Source organism: Eublepharis macularius, chromosome 9 (genome assembly GCF_028583425.1).
Source record: "Eublepharis macularius isolate TG4126 chromosome 9, MPM_Emac_v1.0, whole genome shotgun sequence".
In the NCBI taxonomy this organism is placed as follows: domain Eukaryota; kingdom Metazoa; phylum Chordata; class Lepidosauria; order Squamata; family Eublepharidae; genus Eublepharis; species Eublepharis macularius.
The window spans coordinates 82,191,262-82,211,747 of NC_072798.1; the positions used below are offsets into that span (position 1 = coordinate 82,191,262).

The 20,486-nt window shown below is 41.1% G+C and overlaps 1 protein-coding gene across 1 annotated transcript in view; it reads right to left on the reverse strand.

Moving 5' to 3' along the window:
* The window catches only part of WASL (WASP like actin nucleation promoting factor), a 43,617-nt gene that overhangs the window by 11,690 nt on the left and 11,441 nt on the right, over window positions 1–20,486 (reverse strand). Inside the window, exons 2-7 of the mRNA XM_054988035.1 lie at window positions 13,420–13,554; window positions 12,607–12,693; window positions 11,560–11,656; window positions 7,739–7,762; window positions 3,476–3,644; window positions 728–770 (exon numbers count right to left, since the gene is read on the reverse strand). Of these exons, the coding sequence (XP_054844010.1) occupies window positions 728–770; window positions 3,476–3,644; window positions 7,739–7,762; window positions 11,560–11,656; window positions 12,607–12,693; window positions 13,420–13,554 (555 nt within the window). The remainder of the gene's footprint in view (window positions 1–727; window positions 771–3,475; window positions 3,645–7,738; window positions 7,763–11,559; window positions 11,657–12,606; window positions 12,694–13,419; window positions 13,555–20,486) is intronic.

Here is a 20,486-nt window from a genome sequence, read left to right on the forward strand (position 1 = left end):
CCTCTCCTCTGTAGCCCTCCATTATGGCCTCCTGGGGTACAGTTTTTGGGTCATAGAACACTGCAGCAACAGAGGGGAGATAAGAAGATAAATATGTATGCACAGTTGCTCTGCTGGCGCTGAACAGGATCCAAGCCCATCCAATTCATGATAACGTAACAAATAGCCAGACTTATATCATTTCCAGTGAGAGGTCTATTTTTTCCCTAAAGCAGGGTGATAGGGCAACTTCAAAGCCTACGTGAACCAAAATGGCAGGGGAGGAAATGCAGAAGAACCTGCCAGCTGGCTGTCAGCAGGTAACACCTATCTGACTTTGTTCTCTTCCCGTTTTACAGCTATTTAAGGCCTAGGCACGTCCACAGGTGCTACCCTTGGGAGCCAGCTGACAGACAACAACCAAAAGGCTCTTGTCCCTTGGCTCTTAGCTGGAGGCTGCAACCAGGAGCTGGCAGGAAGATCAGTCAAGAGAGAAAGAGGAAGACCTGCTCTGTATTCAGAAGCCTCCTCTCATTTCCACCCCCCCTTGTTTATTTCTCTTGCAAGCCACTTTGGGTCCCCACTGGGGAGAAAACCAAATATATAAATACATGAATGACCAACGCCCGTTCCACTTGTTCCACAGAAGCAATGGCCACACGGTCACACAACTAGTGAAAAGCAAGAACATATCCACAATTCACATGCTAAAAGAAGTTCAGAAAGGTTCACTTGTCATCACACTTACATCAAAACCGGTATTTGGATCCCAGCCCACATGCCCAATGTGCCTAGAGGGAAACAAAACAAAATTCCAAGATCTGGTATAGATAATCAAGAAGTTAAAACTGTATTAGAATACACAGTCTTCAGATCAATTAAATGGCAAGGTAAAATTCTTCACCGGATAGTAAGAGAATTAGTTAGGTTAAGAGGAGAAAAAGACGGCCTCGGTGCTTAAGTGATTCCATAGGATTTTGCACATGCCATTTGGATAGCATCAATAGATTACTTCTAGTACTGCATCTTAGAAACATCAACAATAACTAAGGGAGTTTAACCTTTTCTCAACGTAGACTCCCTGAAGGCTTAAAGAAGCCATTCTATCCTGGGGAAACCCACATTTCTTTCTCAAAAGTCTAATAACCATGGAAACAGCCTCCGTGAATAAGGAGCTCAGCTTCTGCACAAGCTGCACTTTTGCTATGTGCCGGACACAGCATGAGCCATTTATTTGATTTAATCTGTGTGCTTGGTGATATAGTTCCTACGAAGCCCCTAGCACAAATTAATTCAGAGTTTCATTAGAAATCATAGCTGTCACTGAATGCATTTAAGATTTTAGCAGCAATGTAACAGAGGTTTTTAAGTTTCTCCCACACAGGGAAACCTTTCCACATTGATTTGTCTGGCCAAGGACTCCCATATATCTGCCACAAAAGCCTTGTATGGAGCTAAGGAGTCTGTGGTACTTTCTAGCATGCACACTCAGGACACCAGCTAAATCTTACTGTGATCCTGTATGAGTCAATTATGTGTTCACTACTCCCCTGTGGTGTATAGAAATGGCAGATAAGACGACTTCCAAGGAACCTTCTGCCATAATTGACTGCTCAAGAAATCACTGCTAAGCTTCCAAGGAATGCAAGAGACCTGAGAAAGCCACATTCTAAAGTTACCTACTATGAATCACATATACTACATATAAATGAAAACGCAAGGTTTACTCTCTGACAACAATAAAGTTAAAAAAAAGAAAACCACTAGCTCTACTTAGACATTTATCTATCCACACTACCACTTATGGACTGTAAGATATGTAAGATAGACCACATTAGAAATGGTCCTAGATCCAGAGGAGTTAGCCGAGTTAGTCTGTAGCTGCAAAATAGTAAAGAGTGCAGTAGCACCTTTAAGACTAACCAACTTTACTGTAGCATAAGCTTTTGAGAACCACAGCTGTCTTCGTCAGATGCGTCTGACGAAGAGAGTTGTGGTTCTCAAAAGCTTATGCTACAATAAAGTTGGTTAGGCATAAAGGTGCTACTGAACTCTCTACTATTTCACACTAGAAACAGTTATGCTTTATTTACAACTTCCAATGAAAATGTGGATTTTAGAACTTTACAAAAAGCCCACCACACGTTAAGTATCTCTGGGTTCACATGCCTCTCACACCGACCCCTCTCATTTACAGACCAATAACAGCTGTATAGTTGTCATTTTATTATTTCAAAAAGCTGTCAGCCATGCTTGACAGACTCATTTCTCACAGACATCTGAAAAAAAATCTGTATTAAAACAGAACAAAGGAGCCAAAGCAGGTATTAATTTAGTTGTACCGACCTTCCAATATAAATATGTCGTGCCTAAGTAATCACAGTTTGTTGGTCCCATACATTCATTTCCTCTACTTGAAAGTGGCCTGGCTTTGCCATTCAACTCAACATTGAGTATTTGAAATCATTTGTCACATGAGAAAAGCACTCTGCTCACACAAAGCGCAGCCTTATATACAGATAAAGTCCTATCTTCACATAGCAAACTAGAACAGTAGTTTTGGATAAAACTTGAATATGCTTGCCTGAGTAAAATCTACCTACCAAAATAACCATGCGTGCATTTAACAACATCAAAAGCTACTGCACTCTAGCAAATTCAGAAAGGGTACTGAATCTAATCATACTAAAAGTTCAATGGGCACTGACACTAAATTATTCTGACTTGGACTGGGTTGCACACCTCCTTCGGTGCATCGTCACTAAACAGCTGATCAGGTTTTAGCAGTTTCTTCAGCAGTCTGTTTGGGTGGTGGTGCTGAGCACCCCCCTCCCAAATAATCATTCCTCAACACTATGTAATAAGAGAACATTGCAGAAATCTTAAAGTAGACACTGAAATTTTCCATTGCATAACATCTGCTTAACTGCATCTTAAATATTTTGCATTTTACTTTCCAGCCATTGTGGGGAAGGAGATTTCTTCCGTCCATGAAGTATCCAGCCAATTAAAAGTCTGAGAATGGACAAGGAGACCCTAAGACAAGCAGGGCTTTTTTTCAACTGGAATGCAGTGGAACAGAGTTCCGGAACCTCTTGAAAATGGTCACATGGCTGGTGGCCCCGCCCCCTGATCTCCAGACAGAGGGGAGTTTAGATTGCCCTCCATGCCACTGCGTGGAGGGCAATCTAAACTCCCCTCTGTCTGGAGATCAGGGGGTGGGGCCACCAGCCATGTGACCATTTTCGCCGTGGGCAACCCATTGAGTTCCACCACCTCTTTTCCCAGAAAAAAAGCCCTGAAGACAAGTACGTAGGCCGAAATCCCAAGTTTCATTTTCATCTGCTTGGTGCATAGCAGTGTAGAAGCAAAAGAATACTGGAGACCTGTACTATTCAAAAATGATGCGTCTGTTATTCAATATGATTAACTTATGCCTTTGCTGAACAGCTCGTTCCTACAATGTACGTTTTGCACAAAGAGTAATCATTCTTACTGAAAGTTGCTAGGGGTTCCAATATCGGCCTTTGTCAGCCTCTTCTTCTTTGCTTTTCCTTTTTTCTTCTCTTTGGTATTGTGGATATTATTGACTTGGGAGCCATAAAATCTATTGGTGGTGATTTCTGGGTTTTTGATGTCAACAGTTGCCATTGGTAGACTTGGACCTGCAACAACACAAATGCAGACTGTGTGTGGGAGAGGCATTTATTCGGCTCCATTGTGCTCCTTGGACTCAACTGTTCTCATCTATAGATGTTTAACGTGTTTATTTCTGCAGACTCAGGAGAGAGTTTTAAACGGCAATTAAAATACATATCGTAGAGTGTCACGATATATGCTTTAGTATCTTTTTCTGTTTTTTACACACAATTTTTTTTAAAACAAGCCAAGCCGCGTACAAATTTGGAATATAACATGATCTATGCTAGTTTGGGTTCAAAACCCAACACTGGATGTTCCTCTTTGTGAACTTAACTAAATCTGCTATATTTCTCAGAGGAACTATTCCTCTGGATCTGAAGTAACTGGACCCTATCCTTCAGGGAAAATAAGCAGACAAATTTTAAGTGCTTTTGAGAATAACTGTAAATGTCAGTGCTAGGGAGCCAGTTGACCATTTACTCATCACTGAGACCTACTTCACTTGCTTTACTTTCCGCAGGATTTCTTCACATCTGCAGATGCAAAGAACAAATCCTAGGAACACATACTCAAAACATTAAACTCTTCTTCTATATACACATGACTACTACTAGCAGTCTGCATTGTCAACAGATACAGACAAATAAAAACCTATGAGAGTATACATGAAGCAGCTGCAAGCTAGGACTACAGATTATAGTTTCAGCTGAGGCAAATGTATTAGTTCTAGCAGCACCACGTTTAAGAGAAGACATTGTGAAACTTCATGTTTATTAGAAGTAGGAGAACGGAACTTTTGTTTATAGTGCGTTGCTAAGCAAGTCAGCTGCTAAAGTTTGTCCTGCAATTTACAACATACAGAGCGAAGTCTGAATATCATACACACGTGGATTACTACCAAGACAGCCACGTTAGTGTGAGATATATTCTTCGAGATGACTCCACTGTTTAAAAGAGACAACTCTAAGCTTTCGAGTAGGACTCCAATACCTCGCATTCTAACCCAACACTCTGATATAGCATTACTTTAACGATGTTTTGATGAATACTGTAACAATATTATCCCTTGCACGCAAGACCAGTTTTTATCATTTATTTTTTGGTATTTTGTCAACTAGGTTTTCACACCCAAAGTAAAGTATTTTCTAATGCACGTTAGTCTTTATTAGTTTAGTCTTGTTTTAAGGTAAAATAGCTTGTTGTGCTCCCTTTCTATTTACACACTTCTGGGGGGGTGGGGGGGGGACGACAAGCTTGCAGAACCTCAATTTGGCAAGCAGACTGCCTCTCACTGAATATAGTATTACAACGTCTCCTTATCAAGTAATATTTTCCCATAACTCATGCAGATTGTCAAGTTAAGTTTTTGCATGTTAGAAGTTTGCAACAGAAAACATATTCTGTATTTCTTCAGTGTGTTAGACAGACATATGGTAGCGGAAAGTGCCCTCAAGCCATACCTGACTTATGGTGACCCCTGCTGTGGTTTTCAAAACAAGAGACTAACAGAGGTGGTTTGCCATTGCCTACCTTTGCATAGTGACCATAGTCTTCTTTGGAGGTCTCCCATCCAATTACCAACCAATGCTGACCTTACTTACGCTAATGGTAACCCTCCATAGCTTTATATTCTGGAAGATGTTCTTTAATACGCAACTCACAAACATTTAATATGACAAAATTGAAGCTTTCCTCACAAAAGGCTTTAGATCAGGTATCTTGTTGTCCAAAACTATTTTACCCAAACCCGTATTCCCAGCCCATTTCAATATCCCTAGATCAGCTGTTCCTATGAAAAACCATGCTTACCATTAAACTTGCGGCATATATCATCTGAGAAATTTCCATTTTCTTCCAACACTGCCATATTTATATCCAACAAAATTTTCCCCATCATAACACAGGCACCTTCCCCATCAGCTGTGGACAGCTCAACAAGTGAAGAGGAAAAGGGCCTACTATAAAGGTCATCGTTTGGAAGAACTTGACAATACAGTGGTCCTAAGCATCCTCTAATGTTGATATTGGGCATGTCTTCAGAAGACTTTCCAGAAAACGTAGTACAAAACATTGCAATGTTCGTGCAAATTCCGTATATTCCACGAGTGCTGCCTTGCCAAAGGGCAGCCTGATGCAGATTAAACTAGATTCTAGCTTCTGAATTGCAGTGGAAGTGGTCTACGTCATGCTTGGCAAGGTTTTGTTTTTTTTTAAACTAATTCTCATAAATCCCCATTTTCATCCCAACTGTTATGATGAAAGGTCAAGCAAAGCTGACCTAACTGATTCGCTCTGGACAGATTTTTCCATTACCAACAAGAATAAAAACACAAATCCCTGGAAATTACAGGCGAATGCGTTTTATATAATGATTAATGCCAATTTGTTTAATAGTACCTTTTTTTTAACAATTCAACATTAAAATGACCTTCTAAGAAATGGTGTTTTCATTTCAAAGACATCTACCATCCAACATTGGCAGTATTTAAAAAAAAAAGAGGGTAAAAATGTTTCTAATATAGAAAAAATAGCTGAAAGATTTTAACAAATTCTGCATATAGCTTGATGTCACAGTATGCCAAGTTAAGTGATAGAAAATCAGCTTTGAAAGCCATTCTACCATCATCGGCATAAGATAAGGGCAAACAGTTTGCCTCTTGGACAGAACATCTGATCAGTGTGGTTGATTCTTGTTCATTTATAGCCCTGTTCTTGTGGACTCCTCTGTGCATTTCTTATGATAGCTTTATAGTATAGTTTTAATTGAGTGCAGCCTGACAGCTAAGCATCATAAGCATTCACTTACACATGGAAACACAAGTCAGGTCATAGACGGTGATGCTCTTTAGGAATAAGGAGCTAAAGCTAGGCGTCATGTGAAAAAACGTTTAAAGAGAAAGGCATCCTGCCACCCGTTGGCGTGTGGTGTCCCTCAAGGGGCAATACTCTCCCCCCTGCTATTTAACGTATATATGAGCCCCCTTGCCCAGCTGGTACGGAGTTACGGACTTGGGTGCCATCAATACACAGATGACACCCAACTGTATCTGATGATGGACGGCCAGCCTGGCTCTGCCCCAGATGTCCTGGAACATGCCTTCGGAGCTGTGACTGGATGGTTGAAGCAGAGTCGGCTGAGATTGAATCCCTTGAAGACGGAGGTCCTGCATGTGGGTCTAGGGTCCACGGGTGCGGGACTCCGGCTCCTTGCTCTCAACGGAGCGCCACTTACGCCGGTGTTGAGAGTGAGGAGCCTGGGGGTGGTCCTGGATGCTTCCTTGTCTATGGAGGCACAGGTCGCAGCGGTTGTTAGATCCTCTTTCTTCTATCTAAGACAGGCTCGACAACTTGTCCCCTACCTATCGACCCATGACCTTACAACAGTGATCCAGGCAATGGTCACCTCCAAATTAGACTACTGCAACTCACTCTACACAGGGCTTCCCTTGGGCTTGATCTGGAAACTGAAGCTGGTTCAGAATGCAGCTGCACGGGTGGTGGCCAGAGCACCAATCATGGCTCATATAACACCTATCCTCGTCAGCTGCGCTGGTTACCGGTTGAGTACTGGGTCCGGTTCAAGGTTTTGGTGTTGACCTATAAAGCCCTATGCGGACTGGGCCCAGCATACCTTCGGGACCCGCCTCTCCCTATATGTTCCCCGGAGGTCACTTCGATCAGCCACTAAGAACTTGCTGATGGTCCCTGGCCCCAGGGAGGTCCGCCTGGCCTCTACCAGAGCCAGGGCCTTCTCGGTTCTGGCTCCGACTTGGTGGAACTCTCTGTCTGAGGAAGCTAGGGCCCGGCAGGATTTGTTATCTTTCCGCCGGGCCTGCAAGACGGAGATGTTCCACCGGGCATTTGGTGGGGGCTAGGCTGTCCTCTCGCCGGCCATACCACTGAAGACCCTCCACCACCCATGCAGGACAATGCTGTATTTTAATATTTTGTACCCACCAATTTTAATTGTTTTGATATGATGTTTTAATGTTTGTATAATGTTTTTACTGTTTTAAGCTTTTGTTGAACCGCCCTGAGCCCATCTGACGGGGAGGGCGGTCTAGAAATGTGATTAAATAAATAAATACATAAATAGTTACTACAAGGAAAATCTTACCATTTGGTAGATCTCTCCTTTTCTCTGTTAAAAAGAAAAAATAAGGATACTTTAGTTTGTTCAGGCATAAAGTTGAATGTTAAAACAGGTCTTGGTTTGTCTTCAGAGATTTGTTATTACTAGGCAAATATAGGTCACATTTCAAACTGATGAAATAAAGTTAGGTTAGCTTTCCCCCCTGATTTCAACAACAAATATCCTCTAATGGCCAGTGGATGACCTCAAATCTTTCAAGTAATCTCCCAGCAGGATTGCAATTGCTCAAGTAGAATACCAGCTTAGAGAGCCAGGCTCTCAACACAAAGTGCAATTCAAAGTGCTAAACCGAGAGAGAATTCACTGTTAAGGATGCTTTCCTGAAATCATATTTGGTTTCAAAAAGGTCAGAGATCCAGGACACTTGGCTAATCAAGCTTCCCCCCTGCCATCAACATGTCCTTAGTATTTCAAGAGGCTCTTCTGCACACAGAAGACAGCTGCTATTCTGCAAACGTCTTCTGCTCACGGATCTTGCGCCCAGCAGCTTCCTGGGCACCCTGAAAAACCTCTGCTGAGGACTGAGACCCTCTTCAGTGGTCATGTTAGGGGAGGGGAGAAGAGGCGGCCCGATGAAAAGAAACAAGGCAAAATCACCTCCTTCCCCTCAAAAAAGTATCAGAGCAGCCCTATTCCCACTTCTTCCTGCTGCAGTCACCCCCTATTCCCCCCCCCATGTGCCATTGCTTGCAGAAGACCAAAGTCAGGAAGGGGTTTCTGTGAATGCCTTCCGCTCGCAGATGAAAGGATCAGGATCCAACCCACGGAGCTTATGCTGTTCTAGACCAAAAAAAGAGAGAAAAGCAGCAGACAGGCAGAAATAAATTCTAATTGCTACGGTTTCTTGAGTCACTCACCACCATCCAACATTTGGGATTTTTTTGTAATTAAAACATACGTTTTCTCCAAAGTAAAGAAGGAAAGATAGTGTGTATATTTTTGTGAGGAAAGTACGTTGCTTGTATATGTTTAGCCACGGTTAAATTTCATGTTTAAGACTAACAATATTAACATAAGAAGGTACTGTAAGATAAGAATGTGGAATGCGCATTTAAAAGTACACAAATACTGGTGTTCATGGTTACAGTACAGGATAACTTCGTATAAATGCAGGATAACAAATAAGCACATAATATGTTCTTCCTACAAAAATGAGGTACATAGAAACATTATATGGATATGTATGTTTAAAATATTGTTAGGATATCTGTGAAATTTAACAGGATTTTTAAAAAGAAACTAAAGCCACACTGTATATTTTATAGTTCTCATCCAAACCACCAAAGCTCTCTTTCAAGCTACAGAAAACAAAACTGTCATGTTCATGTATTACACTAGAATACAGCTTGACTCAATACAGCTTTTGTTTAAATTTGGCAACTATATATTTTAATATTAATTTTGCTACCCAAAGACCTCTATGTCAAGATGGTATCAGGTTCCCCCCCCCCCCCCGTTTTGAAGTCTGCAAATTGTGCCATGAACCATTTAATCTACAACTGCAAATTCTACAGCAGGAATTTCTTTCAGGGTTATAGCACAGAATTAGAACTCCACCTGGTGGTTAAACAAAGAACGTTTCGATACAAAAATGTATTCACTGAAAAACAAAAACGCTAACTTGTGAGATAGAACCCTCAAAACATCCAAATATCTAAAAAATACTGGTGTTCAGGTGGCATACTGGGTTGCTATAGCAACTTAAAATGGAAGCTGACATTGAAGCAGCAGCTGCCTCCATCGAGAGGTGGTGGTGAGAAGGGGGAAGAGAAACAGAGCCAGAGGAGTAAGATTCACCTTCCCCGTGAATTCTTACTTGTAACATACTATTAATTAAAAGGAAATTCCCCAGGTTACATACAATATGGAAAGCTTAGAGGAAGAGGGAGAAAGGAAACATCTGTAAGAACAAAAAATTAAAATGTGCAGAATCAGTAGCATTAGATAGAAAGTAGGAAAAAAACCTATTTACAATAGCAAGAAAATGACTGCTGGCCCACCAGTGCCTTTATACATTTCAAGATAGTTGATGGAAATCACTGGAAAGGAAGCTCGTAGGTTGTTTAATTGTTTAATTAATAAAATAGAAGTTAACCGCCCCCCCCCCCCCAGTAACAGCAGAAGCAGCAAAAAACAAAAAACCACATGCAAGAACAGCTTTAAAAAGAAGGTTTCTCAAGCTTAAATGGACCTTGATCAGTGGGACTAAGCAGACAGAATGACAACATTAAAAGCTGGAGCAACAACAAGCTTCATCCACAAGCTTCATGAAACATGGACTCATCCTTACCACTTACTCCCCTTCCCTTCCCACAAATTACTGTCAGACTTTGAGCTGTAAGCTTGTAGGGGAGAAACTTGTGGTTGCTGCTCCTGTTGCAAAACACTATATATACTGTATAACTTACTCCAAACATGAAATAAAAAAAAAATATAATTCACATATATAAATATATGTAAATTCACACATATAAAATCAAGTCCAGTCATTTACTGGAATCTGGGCATGATTTGAACACAGCTATCTTTTGCCAGGGAGAAGTCTGAACTCAAGTATATTACTAAGTACCATTAGCTGTGCATGATGAATAGGGTTGGCAGTCTCCGGATGGTGGCTGGAGATCTCCCGGAATTACAACTGATCTCCAGGCCACAGAGATCAGTTCACCTGGAGAAAATGGCTGCTTTGGAGGATGGACTCTATGGAATTATATCATGCTGAGGTCCTCCCCCCCCGCCCCAAACCCTGCTTTCTCCAGGTTCCACTCCCCAAATCTCCAGGAATTTCCTAACTTGGAGCTGGCAACCCTAATGATGAACCCGAGGTTTTTCTTACATGTTTAAGAACAACCTAGATCCCCTCAGCTTGATTTAGAACAGCCTCCCCCAACCTTTTTCAGCCTATGTGCACCTTTGGCATTTTGATACAGGGCTGTGTGCAGATCTACAAAATGGCCACCACAGGAGGCGGAGCCAGTCACAAAATGTCAGAGAAGGAAGTCATACATAATCCTAACATTAACTCTTCATCATTTCAGGCAGAAATTCTATTTAACGGGATGCCTTTTAAAATCAGAATAGCGTTTAAAATATTTTCTTGCATGCACAAAGCTTACATTCAGTCACACAGTGACGATCCTTGGGCTACAGTTGTGGCTGCTGCCAAGGCAACTTTTTAAAAATCTGCTCAGACAACCAGATGGCCAACGGCTAATCAAAAACTTTTGCAGGCAAAAGTTGCACCTGGTTTTGCCCACATTCTAAAAACACTTGACAAGCACCCAGAAAGGTATTGGTAGGCACCATGTTGAGGACCCCTGATTTAGAATGTGCTTGATACTTACAAGCATTTTCACCAGTTGTATACTGGCTGTACCTTATTTGAATAAAATTCCACTGACCATTGTCTTGTATAAAGGATCCTATTTGTCCAGATTTGCGAATATGAGATTCCCTACCAAGTCAATCTCTGGCTTATTTCCTGAATACATCAAGTATTTTTTCATGAATACATTGAAATGTTCCATGGCAATCCATCTGTACTAGACTAACAGGCCAGTTATTCCAGAAAAACTTAGAGAAATGCCTAACTTGTGTTTCATTTAGACATACATCGGGTTTTGAATATTTAGAAGTTAATCTTCTTTTCTGCCTCCGATTTTAAACCTCAAGTAACTACATTTAAAAAGAAAAGTTTGAATGATCATTAAGCGCCAGATATTTGTTTCTGGACATTGTTTCACATTAGACACAAAGGAAGAACATTACAAAAACTATGCATTTACCAGATTTTCGTTGGCGCCGTCCAAGTAAGTCTGTTATTGTCTTCTGGAATTTTTTAGCTTCTTCTTCATTAGCAAAATTAAGGCCCACCTGACAGGTCTGAAAAACAATTTCCCATGGAGTATTAATTTTCTAGGCAACTGCACATTCTGGGTCATATCAACCAAGCACAAGCCCCTCTACACAACACATTTTGCCTCAAGCTCAGACAAAGCTTTCCTGAGTTAATAATAACATTAACATTCCATTTATATACCGCCCTTCAGGACAACTTAACACCCACTCAGAGTGGTTTACAAAGTGTATTATTATTATCATCCTCAAGACAATCAACCTGTGAAGTGAAGGTAGGGCTGAGAGAGTTCTGGAGAGCTGTGACCAACCCATGGTCACCCAGCTGGCTTCAAGCAGAGGAGTGGGGAATCAAACCTGGTTCTCCAGATTAAAGCCCTGCTGCTCTTAACTACTATACCAAACTGGCTCTCACTTTCCTCACTGTAGCTGAAAGCAGAAAGCTCAGATCAGGACTGCAGAGCCTCTCTGTACTATTTTCCTCCATGGAAATGACCAGGGGGGCGGGGGGGGGGGGGCACTTGCCGCCTGCTGAAGGGTTCCTATGCACTGAATACTGCATGCATAGCCCTGCAATGGAGAAAGAAGTGTCTCCCTGGGCATTTTTGGCTCAGGAAAATGCTTCTCCTCTGCCAGTGCTGAGGTCCTGATCCAAGCCAGGCTCCGCTGCAACATACCATGCAATGTGGTCTGAGGCCATACCTGGATCCCACTGAAAGCAAGTAGTCTTCACAGTTGTGAGTTTTTAATAAGCTTCCAAATATGAACTATCAAGAAAACATCTGAAACTGTTCCACTCTTTATGTGATTTCATATGCGCAACAAGAATGGAAAGTGCACAGTGATTTCAACCTCTGGTAGCATAAATACAAACATCTCAAATGAAATACATTAACAGTTAGCTTGTGACCAGCTTCTAAGGGAAAGCCCATGTTTTGAAAAAGGGATTAAGTAGGCAAGAAATAAAGAACACTTACATCTCCAGCAAAGGTATGAAAATATGCTCTAGGACTATTATATACAAAATTATTATACAATTCTTGTTCCCATAACTGTTTTCCATCCTGAAAGAAAAGGAAATTGACACTGGTTACAGGCCAAAAGGGCAATCACAGACGAGCAAAAACTGAGCTTCCCGTGCACTTCAGAGACTACCAGGAGACTACTCAGCACTCTCTCTCTCTCTCTGGAAATCAAAGCAGCAGTATTATCTTGAGGACATAGACCTGCATTGTTTCTCGGTAACTTGCACCATGCAGCTGTTACATAATGGCTTTGGAACTGTGCTAACATTGGATAACAGTACAAGTTCTGCAGATTACTCCCATCTAGCTATTAATAGCTCACAAAAGTAGTTTTGCCCCCCCAGATAGTTTCATATTCTTAAGAAAAGCACGGCCATCATCCAACAAAGGAATGTCCGTGGGGGGAGAGACGCATGTAATTGTTCACCTAACTGAAGCTTCACTTCCTGTCTTCATTGCAGCAGCTCTTACTGGATAAGAGATAAGACATTCTTTAAATCATACAGCAGCTTGTTTGTTCAGCAGTAATAACTATGGCTACAAAAGTCAGGAAGGGAAGGTCTGCATGCTGTTCGTTTTCTCTGCATCCACAAGTTTTTTTTTTTAAGGGTGATAACATGCACCAAACAAAGGTGCAAAACATATTGTTCCTACAGAGTTTAATAATTTTTTAACACAGAGAAGAGTTCTACCACTTCTGCTTCCCAACACTTGATTTGTGTGTGTTCTTCTATAAACTATCCAGCACAAAGAAGAGATCCTTACCTTGATATCATATATTCTGATAAAATAAGACCTTTGTGGATTGTCTTTCACAAGGCAGGCTACGCCACAGCACTTCTTTGACCATATGGCATTGCGATCTGCTGCATAAATCTGAATAACTGCAGAACACATTGTCTGGAAAAAAGAAAAAGAGACTTAGGATTTATAACCGATTGTTGTGCCGCCATCTTTTGCATGACTGATTCAAAGTCGGACAACTAGTTTCACCATTAGTTATCGATTAACACTTGCATGTTTTTTGTTAGCAGCAGCAGAATTTTTAACAAAGTGTCTCCTCGAACGATTTCAAGGAAGGTGGTCACCACAGTTGTCTGGTTAAGTCTGCACCATATTTAGGCAGATACGGTGCTGGCAATACTAGTCCAGTAACCTTTGTTCAAAGGTGTTTAGGTGTGCATGTGAATCACAGATGTGAAAAGTGCTGGTTATGAGGACATCTGATATCTCATTAGGTGGTAACAGGGATGGTAGCAACACAGCTCATCAAGAAATGATTTCACGACTTCAGAAAAACACGCCTCCCATCAGCCCTTTCTTCAAGACACTGAACAACTGCATGCTGCACTAATCCTATGTGTAATCTACTACTTAACTCTAAAAAAATACAATTCTATGAGGTTCTCTTAAGCTTTACTTTTCAGCCTGCCAGCGACAGCTGTATAATATTAGCCTTCACTATGCCGAACAATTGTTCATTAAACTTTCATTAAGACCACCTGTACTGAGTTAAGAGTTTTGTTTTGTCAGAGTCAGCATTAACACTCACAAATGCCAAGTCAACCAATCAAGATCCATCATTCAACTCATTTCACACAGTGAGATTTTTCAAATTACAATTCTATTTTTGTAGTGCATTCCTTAATACTAAGGGTACAAGAACATTTGCAAAACCTCCAACACCCCAATTTGTGCATTCTTATTTTTCTTCTCCCTGCCCCGCTTTAACCAGGTAATGCTTTAGAGAGTTGCAATGGCCCAAGTCAGCCTAGAGGTCATAGCCTCTGATTTGAACAGCCTTCTTTTACTGGGTAGCTGCTAGGTGCAGTTAGAAATTAAGAGGTGGCGGCTGAGACCAGATACGGCACTTAGCACCATATATGGCATAAACCTGCTTTGAGGTACCACGGACCAACTGTTTTATGTGCTTACAAGTACTGGGCACCTGGATTTTCAACCCCTGCTTATCAGGTTTACTTCTGTTTGTTCAGTATAACTAAGTATTTACTATACTCTGCAATTTATAGATTCTGCTGCAACTCCAGTTCTGCAAGAATGGATTGCATATGCTATCTGCATTCTTTCATTTCAAGGTTCATGGAAGCATGAACACTACCAGCAGAACTGATTTATTCTGAAGAGGCTTACCCTCCAAGACCAGAGCAGGCAACACATCTCTTAGACATCAGTCAGCCCACACTAAAGCCCCTTCTACACTCCAGATTTACTCCTCATTTTTTAAGAAATCAAGCCGAAACCAACACAATTGGTTTGGCCACATTCCCTCCGCACCCCTTCCATATAATAGTGGTGTAGTGTCGCTTTATTTATTCTGGTCTGTACTCAAATAAATTGGAATTGAAGAGTGCTGGTAATGTCATCACCAATGGCATAATTGGTGGAATCACAGTGCCAGCCCTTTAATTTTTTTTTCCTTTTTGCACATACTAAATCGATGCATTGCTGGAATGCTGGAGGGGTTGCTATTCCCGAAATTTCTCCTTCTTGGGCCCCTTTTTGTTTATCCGATTGGCTGATTTGGGCTCTGTTCTTTCCCCAAAACAAGATCTCAGTCCCTACAAACATGGGAAAATGAAAGCAATTACAGCAACGGAAGCTATGGGGAATTCCTGCACCCCCTGCATGCTTGCAAACCATCAGCGTACTGATTCAATGCTGGATTTAGAAAAAGAAATTAAAAGAAAAAAAAGAGGAGGGTGGAGAAGAGAGGAAGAGGGAGGGAAAGGAGTGAAGAGGGAGTGGTGGGATAGATGGGAGTGGTCAATCGCAAAGAAGTGGGCTGGCAGGGGGCGGGGAGGGGCAGAAAAGGGCTGGACACTAAAAGCCTGCATAAAGATTACGCACAGGGGAAAGCACTGACTGGAAAACTGCTTTTGTAAAAAAAGTCATGGAAATAGTGCTCCCAGAAAAATACGGAAAAGCCTCGAAAAACCTAGACCCACTATTAATGGCACAAAATAGGCTGCAGAGGGTTGCAAATAAATCGATGCAGTTTGGGGAACGAACCAGTGAAATTAACTGGTTCAAATCAACTGCAAATTATGACTACTGAAATAGGAGATCTATTACTGCTAAAGTCCTCAAACATGTATTAGCTGCTTTAAACTTGAGATACTTCTTAGAAATGGATTTTGATACTGCTCCGAAAAGCATGTCTAGAACTCCTTTTCAATGTTCGATGCCCCTCCACCTCAGAATGAAGATACAAGACGCCGAAAATGTGAATTGAACTAAGTTTATTTTAAACTTATCTCCATCATAAAATTATCCTCAATGTTTAAGTGCAAGTTACTCCCAACAGACAGCCTGCTCCATCTACCAGTGATTTAGCAACTCCACCCTGGATGTATTCTCATTCAGCAAAGGGAGCAACTCTGTTTATATTAGGCCGCACAGTAAACTGTGCTGAGATGTGTTAAACACCGCTCCGCCCAAGCCATTTAAGGGTAGGCTGATACTGCACAGCAGCACTTACGATATGCACCTCCCAACCGAATAGGTCTGTGAAGGGCTGGTTTGGGAAAGCTCCCTTCATTATTGCATGCCTCATGGTGGTCAGCAAGTATACACTATCAACCTGCACTATTCCATCTCCCCTAGTTAGCCTAATAAATCCTTGGACCAAGTCCAGTAATAATAACCCCAACCTTCTAACTATCCGTTTGCAAGGCCTCTGTCACATGCCAAACCAAAGAAGTCCCAACAATTTTTTGCTTGGCCCTCTTCTATTTCTACATTATTCATTGGGGCAAGTGAGCAGGCCAGCTGCCACAGAAAGGCATACAAGTTGGAAACAAGGCTATATGGAACTTGCCCATCTGTCCTTGGCTACCGTAGGCTGGGCTGCATGAAGCACCAGCCCTTGCCAAGACTTTTGTTTGCATACCATTAACGGAAGCAAAAAATCAGCCCAAAGAAGGTAGTGAATGATTTTTGTATATTTCGTTTTTGTTTCCTTTCTGGCTCAAAGCAGCTTATAAAACCAAAGTTAAAACATAAGAGGTACAGTAGAACCCCCAATCACCCTCTTCAAATGTCTAAACCCATTAAAAACCCTAGCAAATAAAGCAGCCTTGTAGCACCTCCTAAAATTTTCCAGAAATGGTGCCCCCTTTCAGTTCCCCCAGGAATCCACCGCTATAAATGGAGGCTACGACTCAGGCTTTGGAAGATGGTAAGTGAACTCTCTTAGGTGGAGGAGGACCATAGTCAACACACAGGGACATATGGATAGAGATGTCCTTTAAGTGGGCTAGCACCCAAGTATCTATAGGTCAATTCACTGTTATTCTGTAGACCAGTGTAGTGTAATGGTTCGAGTCTTGTCTGAGCTGGAAGGCCCAGGCTTGAGTCCCTACTCTGCCATGGAAGCCTGTTGGATGACTTTGGGCCAGTCAAACACTCAGCATAAACTAACTCACTGGGATGTTGAGAGGAAAAAAATGGAAAAGAATGATGTAAGTCACTTTAAGTCCCCATTGGGGAGAACGGTGCAGCATAAATGAAGTAAATAAAATAAAGTGCTTGTACTTTTTTTTTAAGCAAGCAAAGAATGTGTTTGGATATTAGAAATGTTGAAATGTTAATGATTAGTAGTATAAAAATGTAACAACAAATAGGGGTGGAAAAATCACCAAAAGTCTTAGTGGTAAATTAAGCAAGAGTTTGCACCATTTAATTTAGAAGACCTTTCAAAGGAGCTAAGCCCGTCTCTGGCTCATACTACCCCTAATGGAAGGTGGTCACATATCACGCTCCTCCACACAATAACTTTCATCCACATAATCTAGCTCAGTTTCAGTTCTGAATAATCTAGCAGGTCAGTGAGAAGGGTTCAGGTTCTAGCCTAGCCATGTTGTCCCGTCAGATTTCTACATGGAAGAAGTTAGTGTGTGGAGAAGCATTCAATCATGAAAGTCTGCACCAGCAGTCAAAAGCAGGACAGCTCAAACACGAATTTCTCTCAGTGAAAATTTGGACTTACTGTAGTCAGAGCTCAGCTTTCTTAAGGTCTCCTTTAAGTGATACAATAAAGGACTCAAACTGCATCAGAAATCCAAGCATGGTGTTTTGAAACGAGTGCCTCCTGCTAGTAAAGCTCGTGTTTTGCTTGAACATAAAACCAACATATCCTCGTTGTAGCAACGTAACATTTCCAAAAACTTGAAATAGGCCGAATGCTGATGTCATTCACAGGCCTCCCTCTCCATCCTAGGCAAAGCACTTGTTTGCAAGCAAGAAGCAAAGAGAATTTAAACACTTTATTTTTACTAAATACTAAACTACTGAAGGTTAGAAATGGGTATTTAAAACCTGTTAACCAGCATAAGTTACGTACAAAGATAAAACAATTTCTTTGACAATGTGTTATCACTGTTGCCTCTGCTACATAAATAAAAAAAAAATTCTGCTTCACCAGTGCAATTTTATGCATAGTATTTTATGGTTAACATTAAAAAAACAAACATGCATTTCATTGAAATGAGCGTTGCTTTTGCATAATTAAACATATAGAAGCTATAATCCATGCAGCTTTGATGTAACCAAAGCAGAGGTGGGTTTAAACTTGAAAGACCAAAGAACAGCAAGGTAGCAGCTCGTTATCTACAGAAATAATTTAAATACCAGAATACTGTATTTTATTGTGAAGTGGAAACATTTTATTCTGCTTTTATTATTTAAGGGCAAATAACGAAGAAATGAACTTTTGAATCACCTGTCCTTTACCCATTTGAGCTATCAGCTCAGAAGAAAACCTAATTCTTTTGACTACTTTGGCACAAGAGGAGGTTTTGGATCTATTGCAACATTGGTATTGACCAATGCCAAGCTCATGCACAGGGCTGAGAAGTTTCTAGGTATGCACGCACTGGCTTCGGATTTGCAAAATCCAAAACATCCTTATGATCGCTACAAGGACTTTTTATCATCAGATGTCTGATAGGAGTTCTGGGCCTTTAAGATTCAAGCAGAACAGATTCTGATCTGACCACAATGCACAAGAAATGGCTTCAGTCTCTCTCCTCACGCCCCCACAATTTTTACATCAGGAAACAGGCCAACTAAGATATAAAAACAGCATGGGTAAGATGGTGATGGAGGTGAAGCCTGCTTCTACCTGTATGCCGTGGTTGTTGCAGAACTGGGCCTGCAGGCATCTGAGAGATACATAACTCCCACTGCACGTATGATACAAGTCCTTAAGGTGGCCTTGAGGACTTTGTATTTTGTGGACAAGCCCTAAGATGGTTCATATAAGAAACTGCTGGATTTATGATGTTGACAGTCACTGTATCAGCGGTACAGAGCTGAACAGCATTGTCCAGGCAAATCTGTATGCCTTCAGCCCTAGGGTTTTTTTTTTTTTTACATTTAATAGGTCTTGGAATTAGAAAAGCAATGATGGGTGTGTTTTACCGAGCCAAATGAATAGAGGAAGCACAAGAGCAGCAAGAAACATCTCCAGTCCACACAGTTTCTTCAGGTTCCATCAAAACACGCATTCAGCAAAACCAGAAGAAGGGTAGGGGTATACTGATGACAAGTGACGATGCAATTAGGACCAATGGCATGTGCTATAATCTAGTTAGGTTACATGTCTACCTAAACCAGTAATTTCACACACACTCCCAAAAAACCAGGGGGGAAGTTATAAACCTAATCTGTTTTAAACTAGCAATAAATATGGGATGGAATCTTAAAAGAACAGCCATGTTCTCTACTCTTAAGTTTAACAGCCATGTTAAATTACTAAGCCATGTTTATTTAGGTAACTGCTTTCCAGAATCTATATTCCATTTGTTCATTTACGAATACAATTCTAAGAACAGTTGTATTGATAACATGAACAAATTGAACATTGATCCTGGGCAGCAGTTCTTTCCATAAATATGGTTTAGTAGTATAGGATTATTTTGGGGTAAGAGTGCAGGGAGGGTGGAATAAAAATCAAAAATAATAAATAAAAATAAAATAAATAGTAAGAAATCTAACTTTTCATAGTGGGTAGCTATGTTGGACTCCAGTAGAAGAGTAAGGTTCAAATCCAGTAGCACCTTAAAGACCAAGATTTTCTAGGGTGTAAAGGAACCGGACTCTCAAAAGCTTATACTCTGGAAAATTATGTTGATCTTTAAGGTAGTCACTGGACTCAAACTCTGCTCTTCTAACTTTTCATGTTCTTCATTTATTGTACCTGGGGGGTTGCTAATGAGCTTGTATTTAATTATACATGGCCTACCCATATTTGTTCAGTTTAAAGCAATGCAGAAGGGGATAGTAATGTTAAAGATACGGGAATATACCAAAGGTAACTATTGATACAGAAGGGGTGGTGTAGTAAATGTAAGTTCCTGCCAGAACTTATTATATTAAACTTAGTAGGTTGAATCCAGCTGTCATTTGCTGCTGACGAAAGGGCATGTCTGTCAGTGTGTTGATGAGATCTGAACCTGCTGAAACTGAGAGGGGAAAAGACCTTGGAGTCACAAGGTCCCCAGGCTGGGGATTATTAGGAAAGGAACGGAAAATAAAAAGGACAATGTGGCAATGCCAGACGAGGCTCCACCAGATGAGGTGTAGCCTCATCTGGAATATGCTCTGAGGTTTTGGTCACCGTATCTCAAAAAGGACACTGCAGAGTTGGTAAAAATTACGGAAGAGAGCAAAGAAGATGGTTGGAGTGCCTTACCTAAGAGGAAAGGCTAAAGAGACTAGGAAAAAAGACACCTGCTGAAGGACATGATGGAGGCTTATAAAACTATAAAACAGAGAAAGTGGACAGAGAACTTTTTCATCCCCTCCCCAAA